Here is a 27,246-nt window from a genome sequence, read left to right as displayed (position 1 = left end):
ATTAACAAATAGAAGTTATTTCTAGCACCGGAATTATATTACATTCAACTTTACAAAAAGCTCTTTTTTGCCATTTGTCCAACTCTGTTTTTAAAACACTGTGAAAATTTTCTTCCGGCTTCGATTAAACTTTTGTAGCTTCTGTAAGAATCACGGTAGATACAATCCACGCTGTTTTTGTTACATTTCCCTGGGAAAAACGTACCTCTGTAGTGCTTGAAAAAGGTATGGCCATATGTTTTTGATTTTAATTTAATGTGTGTACTGTATTTAAATTGATAACCACCTTTACAGGAGACGGTGACCTTTGCAGGTATTCTAGTCTTGTCAAACTTGTATCTCTTCACGAAGCCGACAATCAACGCACCACCAGGTGTAGCATAAGAAACTTCGACGCCCGAACTAGACGAAGTACTCTGCGAAGTGCTTTTACTTCTCGAACTGCCATAACTTACTGATCCTCCGACGGACGTTCCAACCGTAGCCGACACAGATCCACCTGAGCCAAGAAATTTTGCACTAGCTTCGACGGTAACACTTGCGCTTACCTCCCAGTTGTGTTCGACAGATCTCGAAATTTCTACACCCACTTCTTCCGTAACTTCCTTGGTGGTCGTTAATACCAACGTATTACTTCCAGCTGAGCAGCTTCCTGCTGTCGTTACGCCAACAATTTCTTCCCCATCGGGAGATGCATCATCCCCGTTGTCTATGATATGTATCTTTGATATTTTGCAACCATCACCTTTGATCCAGAAAGTGTCAGAAATAGGTTTCCCGCATCGAAATTCGGCATTTTTAACGTTGCCTTTATCTCCTCGCCAATATAAAGGACAGTTGTTATAACCTATTGCGTAAAGTCCGTCTGATTGTTTTCTTATCCAAAATGTATCGCTGGGCAATCGGCCTTTGCGAAATTCCGCATTTTTCGTGTCTCCGCGATTTCCATTCCAAAACAAAGGACCAATGTCGCTTCCAATGTAATAATAACCATTCCTCGCCTTCTTAACGTACATAGGATCACCGTTTTTGGAACCGCATCTAAACTCCCCGTTTTTTCGATAGCCTTCATCTCCTCTCCAAAATAGGTAACAATCTTTACCGAAACCAATTTGCAATTTGTTGTTGTCAACAAACCGGTCAGCGCTATTTGCTAGCACAGCATAAATTTGTATACACAGTATCAGGACACAACACTTCATCTAAATTAAAATGAATTATGCAAATTATCACACAAACGTTTTGATTTTTTTTTTACAAGAGAACTTTGAGATACTGGATTGCAGCGTGAAAATCAGAAATTTACACATACCTTATCGTAGAAAGTTAAACTTCTGTGTGCAACTAAACAAACTCTTTGTCGTTATAATTAAAATTCTATACAAACATGCTTTTATAGAACGAAATAAATCTCTGGGGAGAGGATAGTTTTACGCACTGCTGTCTTCCAAAAATCTACCCTTAAATCACTGTGGACTCTGTTAAAATAGAATCGCTAATTAAGAACTGCTCCCGGGTCTAATTGGAGCCTAATGCTCTTTTCTTTAATACTCCCAGAAGTAAGTAATTTTGCGTAAAATTAACTTTTTTCGATATGCTTACGGCCATAAAAAAGGCGTCCACCTAACTTTTTTCTTTGTTTAGTTTTCTATCCCACTAGAGACATTGCACGAGTTTTTTTTTTGTTGTTTTTTTTATAAAAATATGCTTTAAAAGTTATTTTAGGATTTGACTGAACTGGAAATATCTTGGAATATTACCTACAGCGATTAAATTGGAATTTTTGTTCCAAAAGGTTGTTTTGAAACCCATTTACTTGGAGTATTTTTTAATAACATCACCAACGCTGTGGTTTATCTCCAGGGGATACGGTTGTTCCTCTTTCCTAAAAATATTGTCAATTTATTTCTCTGAAATAATCATTAAAGAAGGACCATTATTGTCGACAAATTCTCCGTTGCCTAACGCTACTAAGTTTTTATTGGACTCTTATAATTTGCAACAAAATATTCCAAAATATTCCAACTGGTAGTCTTCTGGTAGAGTGTTCGCTTCCAATGCGGGAGGTCTTGGGTTGAAAACCCGACCCAGTCATGCCAGAGACTATAAAAGCATGAATCTGTCCTTTCTGCTTCGCACTGAGCATGAGATATAATAATAATAATAATAATAATAATAATAATAATAATAATAATAATAATAATAATAATAATCGTAATAATCATAATCATAATCATAATCATAATAATAATAATAATAATAATAATAATAATAATAATAATAATAATAATAATAATAATAATAATAATAATAATAATAATAATAATAATAATAATAATAATAATAATAATAATAATAATAATAATAATAATAATAATAATAATAATAATAATAATAATAATAATAATAATAATAATAATAATTTCCTTATTACTAAACCTAAATAATAATAACCTATTACAACAAGGTAAACGTTCTTTTTTTCCTTTTCCCAGAATTTATTTTAACAATTACCTAGAATTAACATTTATAAATCTCAATTTATTCCTCAGATATCGATATGAAAATTCGCCTGACTAGCTTGGATGTATTTTTATTCAGTTTCGGCATTTATATTCTAAAGTTTAGTGCTTTTAACTAGATCCAGTTAATTAACCTATAGCTACTTAACGACCTAGTGTGTATTTTATGCAGGCATGGTCAGGTATCAGCAAGCCCAGCATCTTTCGTCCTGTCATGCAGATATGTTTAACTTTTCAACCTGGAACCCTGCGATCTAGGTATTTCTTCTTTCGCCATGATTGGCTACTGCGCCTAATGTATCCCGTGTTTTGGAAACTGGTTTGAACCAATCTCGGCTGTCATAAATGTGTTCTTATTTTTGCATTCGAAATATACGGCCCGCATTGGTTATGAATGAATGAATCCACTGTATAACTCACAAATCGACATATTTCAAGTGATTAATATCTTGATTGTTAATGTCTTGTCAACCAAAATGGATACAACTTCCAGACAATCTAATTGTAGAAAAAACACTTGATTTGGTACGTTTACATCTACTTAGATAATTTTAGGTTATTCAAACCAAGTAAAAAACTATCTGCGTTTAGAAAATACATAAGCCAACAGGAATTTTTCTGGGATTTGACTTCAGGTGACTAGGAATTTGATGCCTGGAACATGCCTGGTTTGTAGATTGAGCCTAACAGGTCATGCAGAGAGCCATTGACTCATCTCTGAACGAAGATGTTACTGCATTTTGAAAGACGTTTTTAAGACATCTGTTTACAGATAAACTAGACCGCATTCAAAAATGCATCATTTTAACATATAACTCAAGTTCTAACTTTTTAAGAATGCTAGTCGTTGGTCCGTGCAAAAATCCACGGGTTCGTCCGTTCTTATATACCGCTTTGCGTGTGACAGACAGGCAGACGCATTTGGATACTATAATATAGATGTTAAATGTATAATTTTTTCTTATTCAAAACTAGCGTTTTCAAATGGATATATTTCCTGCCTTTAGCGTTGGTAACTTCTGGGCTTTTTAAAAGCACTTAGAGGCCAGAGCAATCATTTTGTAAAATGAGCATTCTGATTTATTTTTTATTTGTAGACCTTAGTTTTGTGTCTATAGAATACACAAAGGAGAACTGCTATGTCATTTTGTATTGAAAAAAGATTCTCTTCACTTTTGGAAAACCGCATCTTCTTTCTTTTCTTCATTTTTCCTAAATGCAGCATTGCGTGAATGACGTGGGAGACTGGTGCCAACAACGTGTTAACTGGCGCAGAACTGTCCCTAATATTCGTTATGAAAACAATCAACAACATTAGCTGCAATGGAGAGCACTTCAAAACCTCAGCGATAAAGAGCTACTTTCATGGTACCTGAAATAAACGCACACTTACACATTTGCTAAAAGTAAATTAACTTTAGAATTGTCTTGAAGTAAAACAAATTGTATAATTAAATTTGGTTGTTTTGTTCTCCTAGCGAAAATGTTGAAAAGGGTAGGAAGGCATGCCACTTTGAATTAGTTATTAGAAATTGGAAAAGAAAAGAAAACTTCGCAGTCTATTTTCATTTCCAAGAGTTGTTTTAAGCTATAATAATATTACAGGGCTAAAAAACAAAATTTCAAATAGTTATTTTTACTTTCATTTGCAACGATCCAGCTTTTTCAGTAGCACATTTTATTTCAAGGCATTCACAGGTGTAGCTGTAAAGTATTGTTTATTGCAACGCGTTGTTGTGGTGTACTGCAAAAATTTATGAAAGCAACAGAGAGAAACATCGCTAATAAGTTACAACCCTACTTCATACTGCTGCAGTAGAAATAATAAAATATCGCTACCGAGATATGAATTCATTTTATTTGTTGTACGAAAAAAAAATGTGCTATTGAGTTACAAACTTACTTTTGCCGCTGTACGAATGAAAAATATTGCCACCGATTTACAAACTTACATTCCTGCTGTATTAATAATGAGTTACATATTTACTTTTCCTGCAGGACGAATAAAAAATATCGCTATCAAGTTACAAATTTACTTTTTCTGCTGCATGCATAAAAAACATCGCTACCGAGAAACGAACTTACTTTCGCTGCCGTACGAAGGTAAAATATCGGTACCGAGTTAACTTACTTTAAGCGCTGTACGAAAGAAAAAAATCGCTATCAAGAAGTTAACAGGAGTAGTCGTCATCCTGTAATTACAATACGATACGTATTGTAATTACAGGGTGACGACTACTCCTATCAAGATAATCTAAATGCCAAGGTTACCTAAATGGGCGTGTCATGCAATTCTCGACTTTTTCCAAAATTTGTAAGCGCACCAAAAATGTTATACTGCTCCTATATGCTAAAAGTGAAGAAACTTTAGACTTGACTTAAAGAAAAACAAATTAAACTGGCAGTTTTGTTTTCGTATGTCAAATGTTGAGAGAGGTAAGGTAAGACATTCCACTTTGAATTAGTCAATGAGAAGTTAGAAATTGAAAGAAAACGTCGCAGTCCATTTTTTTCTTACGAGCTATCCAAGTAATATCATGGACCTAAACAAAGCTAGATTTGGAATAGTTATTTTCTTCTTCTTTTTGCAACTATCCAGCTAGTTCAGTAGCATTTCCATTTCAAGGAGTTTACAAGAGTAGTGATCACCCTAAAATTACAATATGTATTGTTCAAGATAATCGGAAATTCAAGGTTAACCTATTTAGGCGTTCCGTGCAATAATCTCGCTGCAGGACTCTTTGTCCCCTATTTTTGTTAATCTCAAGCACGATGTGAAAGAACGAATAAAAAAAGAACATTTTAGTCAAAAGAATACTACATATATTCCATAGAGTGACGTTTGATAATATTGCAAAATATTTTTTCACGGCGCAGTTATATTTCCGTGCACAAACGGAATGATAAATATTCTTAAAGAGTACCATACATAAGATGAAAGAAATGAAACCTAACATATCGCCTTTTCTTGAGTCGAAATTGCAATGACGGTAATGTCGCAGTTGCATTGACGACAATGTCGGCGAATACGATAGAACTTAAAAAATAGAAATCTATTCGTCAAAGATTGATCGTAAACAAATAGCAAGTGCTTTATGTCAGAAATGGCGTCGAATTTTAGTTGATGTCAAAACGTAGATAGGCGTTAATGAATTCTTTTTTTGCATCTGTTGTGATAGAGCAAAATATAATTTTGACAAATTACAATACACATTTTTATAAGAGAATTAAGCATGTGATTGAGCATAGAGTTTCTTAAAATTTCAGCCTTAAATTTTTCTTAACTTTCTTTTTTGGCCTTAAAAAACCCTTTCTTTACATTATCGTAAAATAAGTCACTTGCTATGCTTGCAACAATATATATTTAAATATCCATGTCAATAAACACCTTTTTTATTCCGTCTCACCTCTGTTGTATCAGTTTCTTATAACTTAGCCTTTCTGAGCCTAAGGTTTCTTATAATACAACGTGCATACGATAAAAAAAACAGTATGAGAATAGAAAGAGAGGTGTATGGAGAGCATCATAGACACTCAGTTCAAATTCCTATAAACTTTTAAAAAATGGTCCTAGGATCTTTTTATTGCGTGACCCTGGATAACTAATACTTTTGATTTAAACGAGAAATCTACAGCTTTTTGTAATCATAATCCAAATTAAAATTTAAACTTTCTGAATAGTTAAAAAAAGTATAAAAATAATCCGTAACTTTATTTAAATAAAAAAGAAATATGATATAACACTCCAAATGTACAGCTTACGAATAGACATTGTTTTTCCATAAGGTCAGACAACTTCGACTTTTGTACACACGGGGCTTGCCATAACTGCTAATATTTAATATAGTTGTGCCTTTCTCGGTTGCAACGTCGGTGCTGCGAACGCTTGGCGACAAAATACTGCTTTTATTGTCGGTGATTTGTCGTCGGGATACAAACGCTCGGAATACTCACGCGCAACTTCCTTGTAAGCTTTTTTATATTCACGATCAAAAGCATCTAACAAAAAACGGGGAAAATTAACAGACTTACTTTGACTTTTTCGAAGGAAATATAATTCTGTCTGGCACAAAAACTGACGGGTTCGTCTACATGTCTTCTATGTCTGCTATCTATTTCAAAAAGTTTGATCAAAAGTAAAGGACGACTTACCAACATCGATATTTTCGGCACCACAAGACAAAAGTGATAAAAATAACAGTTCTCTGTATAAACTCCTAAAACGACAAAATAAATCCGATTGCTGAAAAGGAAAGAAACTTCACAAAAACACCACTCCTTCATGTCTGGAACAAACAGGGATTGTGTAGGGTAAAAAAGCCCCTGTTGTGTTGGTTTTATCAAACTTGGTTTGCATTCTCCTTTGCAACATTTGGTAAAAAACGCCTTTCAGCGCCCTTTAGCATTTTTAACACCCTATTCTTATGATATTACAGACAATTTGGACTGACTTATGTCCTCAAGCGTTTAAAATAAAAGGGCTAAGGAATGGCTTTTTAACAGTAGTTAGCCTTAAGTGGCCGTATAAAGGAGGCAATAACAAGAAACACAAAAACATAGTTTTAGATTCTTCTGAAGGATATTTGAGAAAACCATTTGAAAGGATTATAAACTTATCGTACCAATGAACTTCAGTGTTTTGATTCTGTTGTCGAGACCTTTCATCCAATAACATCTTCATCGGGTTTACTACGTCATTTTTTTGCACATGCGCAGAAATTGCAGTTAGCAAGCTACAAGGAAAGAAACAAATTAAACCTATAAAATACAAAGTTAAGATAAAAGTATGAAAGATTATAAATGCCTAATTAAATTCTAACGATCTTGACCTTTAAAAAAAATTCATTTTAAAGAACTAAAATTTATCTTTTTACCAAACCTTATTTCAACCAAGCCTATCGGTTATTGCCGACCCAAAATTAGTGTAAACCAATATAATACCAGTTCGAAATGACTTTACAGTCCATCCTGTCTATAAAGGACAGCAACCATACAAAAAAGGTGTGCTATAGACGCTTGCCACAGTACGTTCAAAAAAGGTTGTGAAGTACATAAAAAAATTCTATTAATTATCAAAAGTCTGATACAAACAAATGGTGTCTTAGTTTTCATAACTTTGGCACTGTGTTCTATCGACTTTTAAACCGGCGTCCAATATATGTCGAATTCTATAGAGAGTTTGACCGTAATTTGAAAGGGAATTAAAAACATTACCTGTTATAGTCATACGTTTATTGCATAGCATGCTCTCTATAGTCGTGTGTTAGCTATATACCTTGTACACTATAGACAGGCTATAGTGTACAAGCACTATCTTAGAAGTAACAATATCCCTTAGAAAGTAAAAGTTAATCCAACAAAAAAAAGAAACTGATAAGCTCAGTGCAAATACCACACGCTGTATCAAAACATTACCTTCTGGATGTCCAGCCTCTCTCTGCAACCAAATATTGTTTTTCATCTAAAATTATAAAAAAGATTAAAAACTAGTGCCCTTACTTAATTTTAATGGCTTAGATAAATTTCAAAGTTGATGATGAGAAAGAATATAATAAAAAAAGGTCAGAGAGCTTTTCCGCACCTCTATTAAGGTATCAGGTAATCAAGAAAAAAATAATCTTTTTTTGCGATTTATCCATAAATTGAAATAGTGCAAATTTGATGGTTGTAGGATATTGCCTAGTAGTTACCAGGGTGTGATCCCATGTTCCAAGAGCGCCGAAACTGCCAACCGCAAAAGACCACCTTTCACGTGCTGCAATATGCTCACGGCAAACTTCTAGTTTGCTTTAAATCGAATACAATAATACATTTCTAGTTCTTTATAACTGCAAACACACTACTTCACAACTAACCCGTTCTTACACTTTGACTTACCCGGTACATTCCATAACATATACAGTGGAACAAAATGCTCCGTTTGACGATTCACATCCCAAGATGTAGATACAACGACTTCTCTATTATTGCCATCCTGAATATAAAACAAAATATTTACTATTACTGTGTTCTATGTATTTAAAATGTACAAGTAACAATTCTCCATCTCTTTTTGAAAATGTATTAACGATTAAACAGGACTCTCTTCTTCAATACTTCACGTCAACTGCTGTGCTTCTTACCACAAAAATCTCAAAAACAAATGGGCAGGAGTGCAAACAAAACACTGTGCACATTTCATAAAAAACTTTTAAAAATCAACCATCAGAAGTTGGTACCCCTGACTAATTCAAGAAAAGTAATGTGTTGTAATGTATTGCAAAAAGTTATAAAATATCGCTACCGAGTTACAAAATAACTTGCGATGTTGTACGACAGAAAAATATCGCTACCGAGTTATAAATTTACTTTCCCTGTTGTACGAATGAAAAATATCGCTACCGAGTTACAAAATAACTTGCGATGTTGTACGACAGAAAAATATCGCTACCAAGTTACAAATTTACTTTCTCTGTTGTACGACAGAAAAGTATCGCTACCGAGTTACAAATTTACTTTCCCTGTTGTACGAATAAAAAAGATAGCCATTGAGTTACAAACTTACTTTCACTGTTGTACGAATTAAAAATATCGCTATCGAGTTACAAAATTACTTTCCCTGTTACACGACAGAAAAATATCGCTACCGAGTTACAAACTGACTTTTTCTGTTACACGAATGAAAAATATCGCTACCGAGTTACAAACTGACTTTTTTTTGTTATACGAATGAAAAATATCGCTACCGAGTTACAAACTGACTTTTCCTGTTATACGAATGAAAAATATCGCTACCGAGTTACAAACTGAGTTTTCCTGTTATACAAATGAAAAATATCGCTACCGAGTTACAAATTAACTTTTCCTGTTACACGACTGAAAAATATCGCTACCGAGTTATAAATTTACTTTCCCTGTTGTACGAATGAAAAATATCGCTACCGAGTTACAAATTTACTTTTCCTGTTGTACGAATGAAAAATATCGCTACCGAGTTACAAATTTACTTTCCCTGTTGTACAACAGAATAATATCGCTACCGAGTTACAAAATTATTTTCCCTACTGTAGGAATGAAAAAAAATCGCTACCGAGCTATATTACTATGCTCTCGCTGCAGTACGAATGACTTACAAGAACTTACTTTACTCTTGCTGCAGTACAATAAAATATATTGCTGAAGTAACAAACTTACTTCGCAAATATATTGCGGAAGTTACAAACTTACTTCGTTTTCGCTGCTGTACGAATGAAGAAGAAACGAAGGTAGATGACTGTGAAGACCAAGGCGATGAAAATACCACACCTAAAATAACGCCGTGTAAAATTGTGTGTGTAGAAAGGGTGTTGAGGGTTGAAGACAGAGCTACTTAGCAAATGGTTAGCATAAGGGGTGTGAGATATTTACCGAAAATGCATATAAATTTAACGTAAAGGATTTGCATCAACTTTCAAAGTTGAAGTTAGAGAAAGAAAAAATTGGAGATTATGTTGGAATTGTGCAACATGCGTCAAGTATAAACGTCAAATGTCGAGAATAACATAAGACAATCTGGATTTAGACTTCGCCTTCTAACTGATGACATACCGCCGCAAAACAGCGAAACAACAATAGTAACAATAAACCTACTAAATTCCAATACAGTATGGGTTTCTCATTGACAATGTCTGTTGTTTGAAGTTTCGAGTCTCCATTATTTTCTAACATGTTTTCCAATTCTTTTCTTAGTACTAGAGGACTTAAATAAGGTACTGAAGTGATCATTTTTTCTTCAGGAGTACCTATGGAAATAAAAAAGTAAAAAATACTTAAAAATGTTTAAAAATAAACAAGCCTATTTAAATTTGTGTAATAGTTCAATAAAAACTTTCAGAATAACAAAAAAACTGTTACAATGGATACTCCATTAACTTGGTACAATTCTCAGGAAAAAGCATTCTATAAAGGAGCGCTGAACCTAATGGGGTGCTAATTAAGACAAAAGCCCACTTCAATATTTTAGCACATCTGCTCAAAGTGCACGCATCAAATTGCGCGATATTGCGTAAGAATAGACGCATAACAGAGCAAGGGTTAAATACATCATGCTTTATGATCGAAGAGAGCTCTTACAGTACTGTAAATTATGTACAAAAACAAGATATACAGAAAAAGGTATGAACATAATTTTGACAAAGTCAACCTTGTAGTTACTATTCAAAACTGGTAAGAGAATAAAGAGTTTTTAGAGTTACGTATTTTTATCCACCATACTAAAATTAAATTACCATCTGTACTGAACCAATAATACTTATCCCATAACCAGCAAGCAAACCTTCTTTACGGAAGCGGTTTAAATCTATAGCTGTCAAGAGGGCGTTAAATCAAGCATTTACCAATTATAATAATAAGATATTTACCTAAAAACATGTTGAAATTACTACTTGTACTGCTCGATTTCCTGTGTTTAAAAAAAGCTTGGCGTCGACCACCAGATCCTAGTACGGGACTAGATGACGCACTGGTTGGTGCACTACTACTGATGATCATATCACAACTCAACTTTTTAGTAGGTTTGATCGATACTGCTTTGGAAGGAGCGGGTGCAGAAGAGAAGAACTGTTCCAACTGGTGTGTACTGCTCTCACTAGCGTTGCTACCGCTTGTAGTACTGCTTATGGAAGCTGTGTCGTTGTTGACATTTATGTTGCGAGTAAGAAGTGGATTACTAGATGATTTTGTGTCGTTGACATTTGAAGAAGATACGTCCGAACTTAAGCTACCAGAACTGCACTTTTTAGATGCGAGTCCTCTGTAGTCCTGAAAAAAGTGGGTTTAACATACTTAAAGCTCTGTCAGACCTGTCGGAATTATATTCTTTTAAAAAAACGATTTGCCAAGCATTCTTTTGTGCTGTAAAGCATTTGTTTTATCCGTAGATCGAGGTAAAAAATCTAAATGATTAAAAATGTGGAACTTAATGTTGCTATTGGAAGCTCTCACAAAAAATACAGAACTAGCGTTTGCGCTGGGAATGCTTTTTCTAAAATATTTTGGATATTTTATGATAACAAAGGAGCGTATATTAAAAAAATGGTATAAAAATCTCGTGTAAAATAAATTACATTATAAAACAGCATCCTACTCATTGTCTGCAAGAATTCTAAATATTTTTTCGCCTTAAAAACATTAGGGAAATTTTTACAATGGAAACAGTTCTTCTCTTGAGGTAAACAGCATAAATTTTCGAATATAATAAAACTGACATTGATTACAAATGAAATAAGTTACCTTTACTTTAATCTGTAGATTGGGAACTCGTTTGGCTTGACAGAACGGACATCTAAGGATAATTATATGTTAGTTAAAATCAACTATGCGCCCTATAATTTTAAAACGTGGCAGTTAGATATGTACATTGGAAATGGCATTCACATTAAGTTTTTTAAACTAACAACCCTTCATGCTGTGGATAAGCAAGCACAGGTGTCTTCAAAATGTAGATTGATCAACCTACCGACGGATCGAAATGGTGGGCGTTTGTCATTATTTTCTGAGTTTGACAAGGAAAATGTAAGCAATAATGCCACAAAAGAAAAACATGGAGTTATGAACAGGCTGTAAATAGAAGGAAGAAGGTACTTAACTTACAAAATGTTCAAGTTCGAATCATCAGCACTCCATGCTCCCATGACTTCTTCATCATATATAACTTTGTCGCATGTCGTGCAGATTTGACAACTACATATAACAGCTTCAAGAGCTATGTCGGACTTTGTACTAACACCTTTAACAGAAGGTGGACCTATTTCGTCGTATAAATCTGACGCTGAACCTTGATGTGAGGAACTACCCAGATCTTGCCATGAGCCATCGTGGCAGACGATAATATGACTGTTATTGTTGCCGGCGTTATTGCTTAAATTAGAACCAATTGATGTCTCACTAAGACGACGTGTTGTACGGGTGATTGACGCTGGGGCGTTGGTGAATTCGTTGTCACTTTCTGATGTTTGACTAGACATGCTAAAATTACGTCGGTGACTTTTGACTGCCGACAGATCTTGATTGCTGTGTGAATTGATCGATAGATCTGATAATGCTGTCCCAAGATCTATCAATCCTAAGACACAAAACGGAACAGGTTAAATACAAAACAAGCTAGGAAATAGTTGTCAGAAAATTATTTAAACAACTTAACAAAAATACTTCAGCTATCATCAAGGGCTTAATTACACTTCCTTTAATCTATTACCTCCAGCAACAGGTTGTTGACGACTTAAGTCCTCCGTTGACAGTAGTCCTGAACTATAGCCTCCATCCGATCCCGTGCCAACACTAGATGTTTCCAATGGTATCAGCAAATTTGCATCTTTCCTTAAGTTCTCGTCTGAGTCAGATAAGTTAATCAAGAGATTTTTTCCACTGTTGTTTCTTTTCAGCATAATAGTTTTTTGAAAAGCATGCATCGCCATAAGAGCAATACGAAGTCTGTTCCACAGTTGCTTAGGAGATCTTCGGATTTTTTCAGGTAGCCATTTTCCATCAAGCACGGCCTGAAAATGAAATCAAAGTAGTGTACCTATATTTTTAAGACGTTGTGACAAAACCAGCGAGTTGTTTCCACAGTGCAATCTCTAATTCAATAAACATAGACACGATTTTAAATAACATACAGAAACAATCTAAGATTAGGCTGCTTACACTAACCTCATCAAGGGCGATATTATCCACGAAGTGAGAAAATCAAAGATTCTAATTAACTGGAAAAACATACGGTGCAGCAAAAAAATCTGATGGTCAATAATCTTAGAAATTATTTTGCTCACTATTTTGCTCGGGATATACAGCCTAGTAGAAATAGACTCGTCAAAAGGATACCAAAAAGTTATCGTAGGACGGAATTTCATTCTAAGTACAGTTATACAGAGGTGACGAAAGTAAAGAAAAAGGGATTATCTTGGATGAATTTCCTAGATTAAAAAAAAAATGGCAAACAGGGACAAAGTTCCTATTGGAGCTAAAAGAAATAATAAAATGCACTTTAGTGACTACTCTTCCCCTATGACACTTGTCCTATGTGACAATAATCCTATGATAGTAGCCCCATGTAACACTTACCCTATGATAGTAACCCCCTGTTACACTTACCCTATCATAGAAGCCCCATGCCACACTTACCTTATCATAGAAGCCCTACGTGACACTTACCCTATGATAGAAGCCCCATGTGACAGCATTTGGTTGTATGCCGACTCTTTTCATTTCAAACAACACTTTCACTGCTAACGCTGGATGGTCGAACTGTCCAGAGAGCTGCATCAGAACACGATAACAAACCTGAGAAAAAAATAACAACAACTCAGAAACAAACTAAACAATTTATATTTAGACGAGGTGAAATAAAAATTTTGTTTACGTTAAGCATTCAATATCAGTCTCGGCATTTCGAAGTATTTTGCTTTAAAATGCGATCATTGTCAATATTTGTTTCACTAAAGGTCGACCATTATGGTAAAACAGTAGTATTTCTTCACAGACACAGGTTTTTTAGGACGTTTTAGGTTTTGTATCATAAGCACCCCATTTTGACCTATCTTTGATCTATCTTTTCCTAAGCATTTGAACTATCTTTATTAACAAACTTAGAGTGTTTACACAGTCACTTAAGACAGGCAGATAAATGAGAAAGCATGACAAATGTCAAAAGGTTAAAAAATGTGAAAAATCTAACTGCATATCCGATAAGAACTTACTTCGTCTGGTAATTTTGCCTTAGTCTCACTGATCTTCTGCAGGACCTGAATGTAATAAAGGTTACATTAAAAAATCACAACAGAAATGCACGTATTTTTGTAGAAAGAAACTGAACAAAGCGTGTAGTGGCAAATTTTATTATTAATCGTTAAATTCTGGGAGTGAAAATCCCTAAAACAAGAACGATCAATTGAAAATAGAAACAATTCTCTAAAGTATTTGAACATTGTGCCTTATCTAATTCAAAATTTGTCGTCTAAAACATTTAACATTTTATACCTCAAAGGCTTTCCACAAAATATTTTCTTTATTGTAATGAAACTTTACATAAGCTGGTAGATGGATGAACCATATAGTATAGCAATGACCCAACAAACATCTATGAGAGACACGCCGTAATTTACAACTGGTAGTAATTACTAACTAGCTAGTAGGGCTAAGATACCTTTACACAGGGTGTTAACTAGAAATTTATATTTAGGACAGTTAGTCTCCAACTAGGAAGTTCTCTAAGAGTCTTCTAAGGAAAGAACTGTTTCAGATGCCTGAAACAGTTCTTCCGAAACAAATTTCTTGCAACATCGATCGAATATCAATCAAATCATTAAATGCCAATCATTTCATTGTTTCATGCTTTGATAAATAAAAACTGAAAACACGTATGCAATAAAAAAGTTTTTGACTGACTTTGTCAGGTAGGTTTTGAAAAACGAGAACATCAGGGGAAAATAAGTCATTAAAAAAATAGATGGTTGGGAAATTCAACTAGTTTTAATTCAATTGGGAATTATCCATCTATTGGGCAAAATAAAAGCTGGCGAACGCCCCGTGGATAAAGGTAAAATATTTTCAAGCAAGAATTTGATATATCAATCAAGTTATTAAATATGTCAATTCGGAGGAATACCTGAAGATATAAGGTATAAAGTATTATTAGAAAGAAATAAACATAAAACATACCTTGCCCATAGAGTTGGACTGTTGGCTTGTTTTTTCGCACTCTAAAATGAAAAAATAAAAAGAATTACACCAGCTATTAATTACACAAGTTACCTTTAACTTGAAATTAATTAAAAAAAGAAATAGTCAATTGTATAACAGAGATAATTTTAAAGCAAGGCTACTTTGTAAATAGACAAAGTCCAGTTTAAAGTAACTTTGATCATGGCTAGAAACAAAAAATCATGATTTCTAAAAGCTAGCTATCTAGTTGGTGAGGTTTTTTAACACCAGCAAATTTTTTTCTAAAAGAAACAGGTTTTTAAAAATAACCAACCAACTTGTATAACAGTTGTCTTATTATGTGGTAAATTTTATTTAAGCAGAATTCCAATATTCTTGGATTTTTACAAGTTTATTTTCATCAAAACTAACATTTTTATCTTAAGAAAGAATGTAACTAACAATTGATCCCTGTTGTCTTTCATGTATAGTTCTTCCAACCATAGGTGATCGAGGTGGAGTCGTTGTATTTGTTGATTTCAAATTGAGTAGAGTCGGGTTCACAGCAGCAAACAAATCCTCGCGTAACTTCGGGAAACCGTTATATCTAAGTAATAAATAATTAGATAAATGGCAGAACGAACGAACGAACGAACGAACGAACTCCAAAGTTATTCGACATGTGCTGTAGTGATCCTTTACTTAATAAATGAAACAGAATAATGAAAAAAACATGATGAAAAAGCAAACAAACAAGGAGACAATTATGTTACAGAAAAATAGCATGCATAACAATACAATGGCAACATGGCAAAATGATGGTTAAGGTTTCTTTTTGTTTACATCATCTTTACAACAAAATACCTACTTGTACATTTCACCAGGTGGTAATCCGGATAGGTCTGGTGCTGTTACAACGACTGTTGTAAAACTAAAAAGAAAAAAATTGATAATTTAGAATAATGTTGGACATACTTTCAAGAAGGTATCTTATTACCCTATTATTTTGGTGGGAAATAGACCTATTTTTACTGCAACTAAACCGGGAGCATGTTTACATACAGTGTTAAATACTCCTACACTTATGAGACTGAAAAACTGTGGAACTTCTTACCTTCCACTCCCTGCATTTGAATGTAGTAATCTTGCATTAGTCTCACACTAGAAATAAAAGTGAAAGATTGTATATCTAGTTACTCCAATTTAGTGTGGGTAGTTTATTTTTTCAATCTGACCTAATAATAAGCCAAAATGGCGACACTAAGGACACGCTAATAACAAGAAACAGTATAAAATATCCAGATTGATAGTGCTTGTCTTATTTCTCATGTTAACAGAACTATTTTTCCAAGGTGGGAATTTTCACAAATTCTTTTTTCTTTTCGTTTTTAAAGAACAAATTTTTGCAAATCTGGTGTTTACTCTCAAGAAAATTCGACCTACCCATCCCCTAAAGTCCTTAGAAGTTTATCTTTACCTTGAATGTAACTATTTTAGAATTTTTTTCGCAAACAACTGAATTGGATATTGGATTAGAAAAATTGTGGAATTTCTCGAAATCGTTAAATATCCTGTTCGCAAATTTTTTTAATATACCTTAGGAGAAATTACAAAACCTGCACTGTAATACTGGAGTATCAGAAATACCAGAGCATGTCAAGACATTTTTGTAGCAAAAAATGGTCTTAATACTATTGTTTTAAAATAACCAGAAAATAATAACAAAAAAAATTAAGAAATATTACTTTTTCAATACATTCATCAAAAAATGCCAATACTGCGTCATTGCTGGATGATAACGAACGAGTTTCGATAAAGTGGCTAAAAAGTTGAGTTCTGGTGAGCAGCTGAAAGAATCTCTCGGTTCCTCTTGGACGACTCCTAACAAAACCTAATCGAAAAACAACAACTTAATTGCCATATTATCAAGTTCTACAACAAAACATAATGATGAATATATTATGAGCTTCATGGTAAAAAACAAAAAAAATAACAAGTTTTTCCTTGAAATGTGTGAAGTTTGATTCCCACCTATCTATTACTCCATATGCATTTATTTTTAAAAATTGCAATATGTTAAAAAAGACAAAAAAAATTACCCTGTAAGTCAAATAAAGTTGTAAGATCGCGAGATCCAATATCTGGCCGTGATGTGATAGGTAGCAGAAATTGTCTAAAATATCAAAAACATAAAGAAATATTTTTCAAGGTAGAGGATATATCAGCATCTGATAATGTTGAATAAAATCTTGACACACAACAATTAACAGACATTGGCATTGTGAACAAAAATAAAATGAAAACATGCCAGACATCACCCTTTATAAAACAATCTAATTTTCAGTACCAGTGACCAGTAATAAAAATCATAGGTTTCTATTGTTTCCTAAACACTGAAATCTTGCATAGCCTGCATAGATTTTTCATTTTCTTTTAAATGTTAGCAACAACGTACTGACCATGCAGATTTTAAACGTGTATGTGTAAAAAGATTTTCTATTTCTTTGTAAATGCGTTAATGCACGCTCTCATGACAAAAAAATGAAACAGGGATGACTGATATACCACCCACCTTCAGTATCATTATTTACTTTACAACCGTTTCCCAAAATGCCTTAAAGTACAAAAAATTTATTTATCTTTTACATTTCGATTTTTAACACAACCACAGTCTTGCAGACATGAATGTTCCATTTTCTTCAATTTTTAATAAACACACTATTTTCACCAAAAGATTGTTGATAGTGCTTAAAAAGTTTTAAAAAACAGTAAACACTTCAATGTATCAAATAAGCTACTTCAACAAGTTGAATGTTGTACACGCAGAATTAAACATTAAATCCCTTTATCCTTTTTTTATTTTAAATCGAACTTGCTAACAAAAATTGCAAAACAGGCAAAAAAAATTATGTTGAATTGAGGAAACTCAAACAATGATAAAAAACTGAACCTACTTGTAACCCTTCAGAATTTGAGCATGGAACCGCAGGAATGCTTCTCTGATATTAACTTCTATGTAGTTCTGAATAGAAAGTTTCAATTAAAACAAAGCTTGCATTCGATGTTGCTAATAATGTGGATTCCACAACTAACTTTTTTCTTAGCTGAGGATAGATCATCCAGTGGTGCCATTTCCACAGCTGTGTTACTGTCTTCATTTGCCACTGAGAAAAATGAAGTTTTAACATGTTAAGCAATTCTGAATTCAGCAAGTGTTTCATACTAATTGTTATTAATACATACACTACAGTGCGACAGTAAAATGGACCAGTATCATTTAAGTTGAAATTGAAAATGCAAATATGAAAAACGGTTCAACGGATATTATATTACTTAACACAGGATTTCTTGCGCTGCTACACAAATCTTTTGTCATAAATCTACGTGTAATATCATTGGGGAAATGTTTGTAAAACAATATAAATAAGCAAAAGAACTTGTAAATTAAAAGATAATACCATAAGGACAATGAAAGGGAACAAAAATAGTTTTACATGCTTTTTTCACTTATTTACACTTTAAAGTGGGTTTCCACTTAAACGAAATTGATCAAATCAATCAACATAAAGTAAGAAGCAATCCTGCTTTTACATCAATTGATATCAAATGATTTGAGATCATTTTTATGTAAGTGGAAACTCACCTTTAATCAACAAAATCATACATTAAAAAGAAACAAATGAAAAAAAAAATGTTAAAAGATTTTTTTTTAGTTGGACCTTACACTTTGTTAAGCTTAGAAAATAATTTGCAGCAGGAAACGACTATACAGCTAAAGTATAATAACACATACAATTTACAAACTTTTACGGAATTTTAAAGAATTTTAAATTGCCTTTTTACTAATTTCAGTTTCAATTGTTAGCATGTAATTAATTTCCAATTGAAATTTACACAACTTTAACTATGAGTTACCTTGATAAAGTTGTAGAAACAGCTCATCAAGTCGATCTTTGATGACTTTTCCAGGTTTCTAAATAGAAGTTTTATTTCCAACTTAACTATGTACTTTCATGGATGAGAATAAAAAACAATAATGAAATTTACCTTTGGCAAGGACTTCCATGTAGCTGACTTTGATTCTTTTGGATCAACAGCCCTGTAATAAAAATCTGTTCACAGTGTGGGCAAATTACAGATTTATGACAGTAGAAATTGCAACAAAATAACAGGTTGTAACCCATGTTATGCTGTTTTGCTGTATAAAGTCTTTAATTTTGTAAAAAAATGCATTAAAAAAATAGCAAAACTATAAGAAATCATAGAAAATATTGTCAATGTCATCACAAATCCTTCTTTCTAAAATGTCCACAATTTTATTAACTTTTTACGCTTTTCCCCACAAAGGCATAAATAACATTGAGTATGTATCTCACATATCGCCGTAAAAATTCTTTCCTCGCTTTGTTTGGGGTTGATCGTTTTTCTGTGTTAGTTATTTTAAACCCTGTCTTCCTACTTTAGCAACAAACATAAAGCAAACAGTCCATAATACATGACTAAGAAAGTCTTACTGAGTTATCATGTTAGTATCAAGATCAACACAAGTAACATCTTTTGGTGGACTTGATTGATCAAAATAACGAGAATCAATACCTAGTAAAAATGTAAACAATTAATTTTGTCCTATGTAAATATTAGTAAAGGCTCCCCATGATATTTACTGGGAATACAACCCTACAAGTATCACAAAAATATATTTTAGTTATCAGTTTTTCATTTTAGAAGCTACTCCCTAAGTTAGGGCTGTTCATATTATGACATATATAAACGAATTAGCCACCCATGTTGCAAATAGACAAGTAATATAAAGTATTTTTTAACGAGTCATTTTTTAGTAATGAAAATATGGCTAAATCAAAATTCAATCATTTTTTATTCCTGTAAAAAAAAGGTTATGTTGTGCAAACACTTGCTTGGGACCCGTCTGCTAAGGCCCCATATGTCATTTTTAGTACCAGGAAAGTAATTAACATGCCAGCCCAGAAAGTTGTAGTTACTTTTATTACAGATACTACAGTGTCCTCTTTCTATGTAGTAAATTTTCTTCTCATACATTTTTCATTTAACATTTGGAATTCACTAGCCATTGTATTTAGGAGAACAAAAACTTTGTCTAAGAAGAAATTTGTGTTGATTTAGCGTAATTGTAAAATAAACAATTAATTTTAATCACATGACATTTTCTCATCCAGGTACAAAAGTTTAGAAAACATACCATATATAAATGGAAAAGGAGCAAACAGTACGTCTGCCAGTTTCAGTGGACATAATGGAATATATGGACACTTCCATTGAAATGGGAAAATCAACTAAAAACAAAACATTAAATTATTAAGAACAAGATCAATCAGGAAAATACAAAATATTATTCATTCTTTTATCAATGTTTTTCCATTCTTATGTGATGCAGTTTTATATTGAACACATCTTTCACAATATGCTTCTCTCCACATTATATGTTTTAAGTTTGTGAATAAATAGTAATTGTCTATTGTTCATACCGATATTAAGGCTTCACCAACACTTGTCAGCAAGGCAGGTCTCAAAGAATGCACTAGAATTTTCTGCTCTGTTAGAATGCAGTACAACAAAACCAACGTGTTGTCAGTTCCAAGACATCGTAACAATGCAGTAAAAGATGCCCCACTAAATTCAAAGCAAAAAATATTAAATATTTTGATTGCAATTTGTAATTTGTAATTTACAATTCTTTCTTTTTTTTAACAGGACACATTGCAGAGAAACAATATCTGACACCTCTTTTGGAAAAACAAACATATATATTTTAGCTTGGTATTTCCTGGAGAAACTCTTAGCCAGTATGCCCCTCAAAATTTGCAAAGCACTTATTAAAAAATCAGTTTTATAAAACTATGGCTACAAAAAACATGTTGCAAACAAGATCTGACTACGTTCTTACCTGACTGGTAATGGTCCTCGGGATGGTTCTTGTAATTCAAACCCTTCATGAGTGATCTATAAAAATTGTATGTAGTGTGAATACAATTTTGATGAATATAAATATTTATTTTCAGAACTGCTGCCATTGTATATCAAAAAAATGCATAAAAAATAATGAAATAAGATGTTGATTCTGGCATATACCTGCAGTAATTATTTATGAAAACTATTTTTAAATTTGACATGCTTTCAGAAAAATGTCAAATTCTATCCAGCGTACCTGTACATACACGATTGGTTTCTGAGGTGTTGGGAAGGGAACATTACGCATAAAGTGGGAGATATATCTAAAAAAACAACATTAAAAAGATAAATAATCTCTATACAAAAAAATAAACTTAGTTTATTATAAAGTTATGCACAAACTGATTCTTCATTTTAGGCAATGTTTTCTTAAAAATAGAAGCAGTGTTGAAAATAAATATGTAAATGCTGATATTTACTGTTGTTAATTCCTTTTACATAATCTTGACCTTTCCTTCGCATTATACACACGCTTTTAAACAAGTACATTGGAAAATACCTTTCGATTGGAATACTTTGTTTTCCAGACACTGTTAGTCTGTACAATGACATCAAGAAGCGTCGAAAAGCATCAAAAAAAGGATAACGTGATAACAAACAAATACTTTTATTAGTTTGTGCAACTAATTTCTTTTCGCCCCTGTGATTCTAAATAAAACAGAGTGGTGGAAATTTCTAAATGTACCACTTTTCATAAAATTAGCCTGTAAACAATCTATAGAAATTACAAAAGCAACTATAAAACAGATCGTTTTACCTTTTTCTGTTGTTGAATTAGTTTGTACACATCATCAGTAAACTTCTCCTTCTGCAGCTCTTCAAAAAATGTGACACCAGCACCATAAATCTGATAAAACAATGTGTGCATAAAAACAAGCAATTTGTATATGTCATAATTGAAGCACTGTGTTTACTAAAATCAACTTTGCACTTATAAACTATAGCTGTAGGAGCAAGCAAAGCAAAATTGCAGACATAGGAAAATATTGATTTGAGCATGTAGTAAATTTTCCTTCGCCTGGTTAAAAGTGATTAGCCAATATAAATATTTGCTGACCAATTGACCAAAATTTTTTTTAGTATTAGCAAACAAAAATAATTACCTAAGGTCAACCTTAGGTAATTATTTCGTCCACACTGCACTTACTTTTAATTCTAACTCTATTTAGTTTTAAATTGTTCATTTAAAATCTCAAAAGTTTTCCATTTTAATAACACCTGCATAAAATAGCTGTATTTAGTTTGTTACAGATTGATTTCTTTAACTTGAACAAGGATTCTTTACAAGCTAGCCACTAGTCTCTATAATAATAGCTGTCGTCTGTCTGTTTGTGCATCTGCTTGTCTTTTTGTTACGAATACACGAAGTGCAATATATAAAGGACGGGTGACCCTGTGGATTTTTCCACGGGTTAATGACTAGTAAATCAGAAATATCATTAACTATGCTACCCTCGAAAAAACACAACCTAATTTTTTTTCACCATGTCTTTGTAAAAAAACTTAACCAAAAACACCAACCTTTTCCCCTTTCGCATCTGTTAATGCAAATGTTGAAAAAATAGGCAATGGTGGCTGAGATTTTTCAGGCCAACACTCCACGACAGCACCAAGAGGCATGCAGAACAAAGCAACTTCATCAGGAAGTGGAAAAGCATCACAATCAACAGACGGATATCTGCTGATCATTTCTAAATAAACACGCATCATGTACTTAAACAACAATGTTAGTACAAATTATGATTAAATATAAATGATCAGAGACAAGTGGTTGGTTAAAAGTTACAGGCTATTACTTGTATATTTATTATATATTATTTATACATTATATACATTTTTTGATCAGGGTTTAAGATGTATATATATATATATATACAATTATTGGTTTTTAGGGACAGCACATGGCATGCCATTCAAAGTTTATTTCTTTGAATATTTGCCTTTCTAATCAAATTAATTAAAGAATTATTGTAGTTATGAAGATTAGCCACAATAACAAAAAATGTCTGAATATTACCTGCAGGATAAGACAGAGAGTTTGTCCGTGCTAAAGATTTGCGGTAACAAAGATATACTTCAGACCCAACTAATCCTTGGTTTAAGTTTTTCTCAATCAAACAGAAAGCATGTGGTGGTTTTTCACCCTAAATTACAAAAGCACTGCTATCAGACAAATTTGAACACATAGTGAGATTGAAAGGCTCTAAATAAAACGAAACTTACCTTGTTTGCAATAATGACACATATTTCAATGACAGCTAACGATGAATGAGCAAACTGTGGAGACGCTCTTCGATACGTTATAAAAATTCTCATGTTGCTGCCATTATTAACATTAGCTACTTGTTTAGTTGGAGTCTTGTGGACAATATCACATCCATGCATAAGACGTTGCTTACCCTCATACAAAACTCTACAGTAGAAAATGGTAATGCATTAATGAATTAAAAAAATGGAGCTGCTCTTACCAAAAAACTGATAGTTATAAAAAGCTGCAAACCATCTATATTCTCTTTATATATTTGAGTGTTAATAACAGAACCAAAATAACATAAGTTAGTCATGACACAGGGTCCCATAATAAGAATAATAAATATAATTACCCAATGTCAGTAAGGGGTGGTTTATCTCTTCCCCGTCTGTAGCAGATAAAGCATGGTGGTGTACGGATGGAACCATGATTCAAATCAGCAGTCAAACCATTTGGTGTATTTTCAATGCAAGTATACCCAGGTGGTGGTTCTTCACCAAGACTTTTAAAAATAACGGCAAGGTCGGTGATTGGTTCCAAGGTCTCTGCATCACATTCTGGTTTCTTTAAATCATTTAAACCAGCGGAGACAAAATAATTTGCCACCTGGGGAGAAGAGTCATCAACCATTTTGTTTAATTATTTATCTCCTTGACACAACCATGGTGTAGAGAGCATTCCTGGAAAGTAAAAAAAACTTCTTTATTAAAAAATAAAATTTATTTAAACAAATGCTAAAACAAAGATGTTTTAATACACTCTTAAAACAAACAAAATACTATATATACAGATGATAGCATGACATAAACGTTTACATAATTTCCCAAAAACAATACACAAAGAAAATAGAAACAACAAAGAATGTTGTGTGGAAATTGGTAAAACTTATTCTTCAATAAAGAAGATTTAAAATTGTTTCTACAGTTGCTACAATGCAACCAACAATGCACAGTTTGTTTATGTATTGCTTGCTTCTAAATGCTATTGCCATCAGAACAATTCCAAATCTGTCTAAGCCAGTGACTATAGGAAAAAAGAAAAAAAATGGCCATTTTGTAAAGAACCTTTGCATAATGGCAACAATTCAAATTTTTCTACAAAAAAATGAAAAGGAATTCAGCATGTTTTCAGCATGAATTCAGCATGTACGCTTTTCCTGGTGAGATAAACTTTTTATCTTTCATGGCCTCAACTCCTACTTAAATGAATATGCTAATGTGTACATTTTTAGTCATAATAGAAGCACTGTATTAAAATGCTGATCAAGTAAATCTACTGATACCCTGTAAATCTTTGTCTGTCTCAACAGACCATTTTTCGAATTCACTACCATTAAAAAATTGATTGTTATCATCAAAAACTGTGGTAATAAGTTTTCCTTGATTCAAAATGTTTAAAAAACGGTAACAAACTATGGAAGCGAAGTGAAATAGTGACTAATGCAAAGGCTTCGAATTATAATTTTGTGATCAACCCATGCAAGTCAGTGCTTTACACATTTGGCAATATTTTGCAGTATTCAGTTATTATTGTATTATATATATACTATAGACGATAAAGCCTGTCGAAAAATCCACTGAGGCAGGTTAAAAATGAAAAAGAAGCGTCATTTGAATTTTGATGACTTCAGCAACCCATTCACAAAAAAATAAGAACCTTTTTTCATGTTGCCTCTACTGTGTACAGCTTAAACTGCTTATCAAGAAAATATATATGATCATGTGCTTTTGATGAGCAGTTAATGAGATATAGGGGTTCAAAAATTTTGCTGATGTCAGCAATGGCCTGTCAAAAAGCGTAAAAAAATTTTTTAGAAATTTTTATATCTGTTTCCTTTATCGTAGACCTTCAAACGCTGATCAAGAAAATGTATAGGATTATGTACTTGTGACAAACGGTCGCAGAGATATTAGGGTTTAAAGGTTTTTTATTGACGTCATCAACATTCCAAACAGGTTTGGGGACCCAGGTTTGGGAAAATTACCCAAGTTATTTAGCATCAAAGTTTTAGATGCACTGTAATGGCTTCATTAGATTAAAGGGATCCCGAGGCACTTTTACAAGTTGGACTTACATACCTGAAAGATTTTCATAAAAAATTCCCAATGACATATTCACTTTTTGTTAAAAGTTCATGTAAACCAGACCTGACAGGCTTAAAATACAATGTTGATATAAAAGAGTATAAAACATCTCAAGGTAAACCGTAAATTTCTTGAAATAGCCTCTTCATTTTAGCACTTTTATGTAGGTTTCACTATCGAGAACAAAAGTTCCAAGTCTAACTTGCTCCACTTGCAGGAAATTAAATATGGCTGAGCTAATTTGGAAATGGTGTTTCTTTCTAAAGGGTGACAAAACTAATTGTTTTTCAAAACTAACCCTAACCCTAGCGGCCCTTGCTTGGGTGGTCTGAAGCATAGCTAGTTCCAAAACCTTGTATATATTATGCATGTAGTTTAGATTTAGAACATATGTATATCAGTGAAAAGATGCTAGTGCCACAGTATTAAAGTTTTTACCATAATTAGACTTTCTACACATAAAGACTGCATTTTTATTCCTGATAATTTTTCTGATTTTTTTTGCCAATGCATAAGCATCCAGGAAAAACGGAAACATTTAAACTCATCTCTAGAGGAATTCCATTGTTCACATTTTCAGTGGTAAGCTCTTTCGGCTTTGGCATTTGCGTGGCAGGTAAAAAGATGGGGCGCCAGGTGAAGCAAGTTAATTATCTTTTTTTCTCACACAAAGGCATTCTTAGGACTTTTAATGAATTCAAATAAATCAGAAGGCATAACCTAGCTACACTCAATAATAGTTTATAACCTCAACGATGTTCCTGTTAGAAAAAATCCACAGTAAAAGACCTCCTTTTATCAAATCCTAGCATCTTTTTTCCAGCCACGCAAATGCCAGAGCCAAGAGAAGCTTACCACTGAAAAGTAAACAAATAATGTCATGCTGGAATCGATAATATCAAAACATGAAGTTATGTGACATCAAACCAGAAAGTCATGCATTATCAAACATAGCATGCTTGTGTGAGTTAACCTTTTTTCTAAAAAACTAAACCATCATTCGTACTATATATTATATTTTCTCTCTGTCAGACTAAGGCAAAAAGATAGCTAGCTACACAGTAGCGCCTAGCTAGCTTATAGTTATATTAAAGCTATTTTGTAGCTGAAAGATTAACCACACATAATCAAACAAAAAACTATATACATACATATTACAAGCATTTAAAAAGGTTTTCGTGACAAACAAAATTCTGGGGTCAACATTAAACAGGAATGAAAACATTTTTGTTTCCAAAGTCTTGAAAAGTACTGTTTTTACTGCCGTACAAAATCGATCAAATTTCGTGATACCGTTAACATGAGTTAACCGTAAGGTGCAAACCTTGTGTAAGGTTATTTTTTTCTAGGGGAATCCCTGAACCCCCGACCCCAGCGTTTTTCGCTCCAACACACTCTCGGTTTCAGTGTCTTTCGCACTTATATCAAAAAGGCAAAAAAATTACCCGAGAACGAGGGTGTCTCCAACAAGCAGGCAGACCAGGAAAATTTTTTCCCCCAGTCGGCCCTCTACCGGATAAATAAGCAGTCAGCTCTCAATTATAGCGCAAAGATGTACGATGGCCCCTATGGCATATATGGCTCACTTTTCCTTCTTTCGACACATTTCTTTCGGGGTGAAACACTTCCCTTTGAATGAACTCGAAAAGACCCTAAACACAATTCTGGTCTTTTGTTTAAGGTGAATTATTTTAACTTTAAATAAAAATATGTCGTATAAACATTCTCTTCAGTATTTTGACAT

The 27,246-nt window shown here is 33.1% G+C and overlaps 1 protein-coding gene across 1 annotated transcript; it reads right to left on the bottom strand.

Moving 5' to 3' along the window:
- Nucleotides 1-5,322: 5,322 nt before the first annotated feature.
- On the bottom strand, nucleotides 5,323-26,799 carry LOC130635486 (DENN domain-containing protein 4C-like). Its single transcript, XM_057444822.1, has 36 exons — nucleotides 26,654-26,799; nucleotides 23,771-24,098; nucleotides 23,391-23,580; nucleotides 23,185-23,311; nucleotides 22,689-22,858; nucleotides 21,925-22,014; nucleotides 21,667-21,815; nucleotides 21,364-21,430; nucleotides 21,103-21,158; nucleotides 20,684-20,828; nucleotides 20,398-20,491; nucleotides 19,694-19,775; nucleotides 19,227-19,278; nucleotides 19,095-19,152; nucleotides 18,273-18,343; nucleotides 18,134-18,201; nucleotides 17,279-17,352; nucleotides 16,925-17,070; nucleotides 16,294-16,340; nucleotides 16,048-16,110; nucleotides 15,642-15,786; nucleotides 15,198-15,238; nucleotides 14,517-14,616; nucleotides 14,237-14,281; nucleotides 13,692-13,820; nucleotides 12,736-13,036; nucleotides 12,132-12,603; nucleotides 11,772-11,823; nucleotides 10,901-11,300; nucleotides 10,131-10,282; nucleotides 9,729-9,806; nucleotides 8,400-8,496; nucleotides 7,938-7,983; nucleotides 7,145-7,255; nucleotides 6,675-6,739; nucleotides 5,323-6,521 (listed from the first exon to the last, which is right to left on the bottom strand). The coding sequence occupies exons 2-36, from the start codon at nucleotides 24,046-24,048 to the stop codon at nucleotides 6,361-6,363; spliced, it is 4,422 nt and encodes a 1,473-aa protein (XP_057300805.1). The 5' UTR covers nucleotides 24,049-24,098; nucleotides 26,654-26,799; the 3' UTR covers nucleotides 5,323-6,360.
- Between the last annotated feature and the right edge of the window lie 447 nt (nucleotides 26,800-27,246).

The sequence above is a fragment of the Hydractinia symbiolongicarpus genome, chromosome 1, assembly GCF_029227915.1.
Source record: "Hydractinia symbiolongicarpus strain clone_291-10 chromosome 1, HSymV2.1, whole genome shotgun sequence".
Lineage (NCBI taxonomy): Eukaryota > Metazoa > Cnidaria > Hydrozoa > Anthoathecata > Hydractiniidae > Hydractinia > Hydractinia symbiolongicarpus.
The sequence above is the reverse complement of the archived record's forward strand: the minus strand, read 5'-3'. Positions and strand labels throughout refer to the sequence as shown.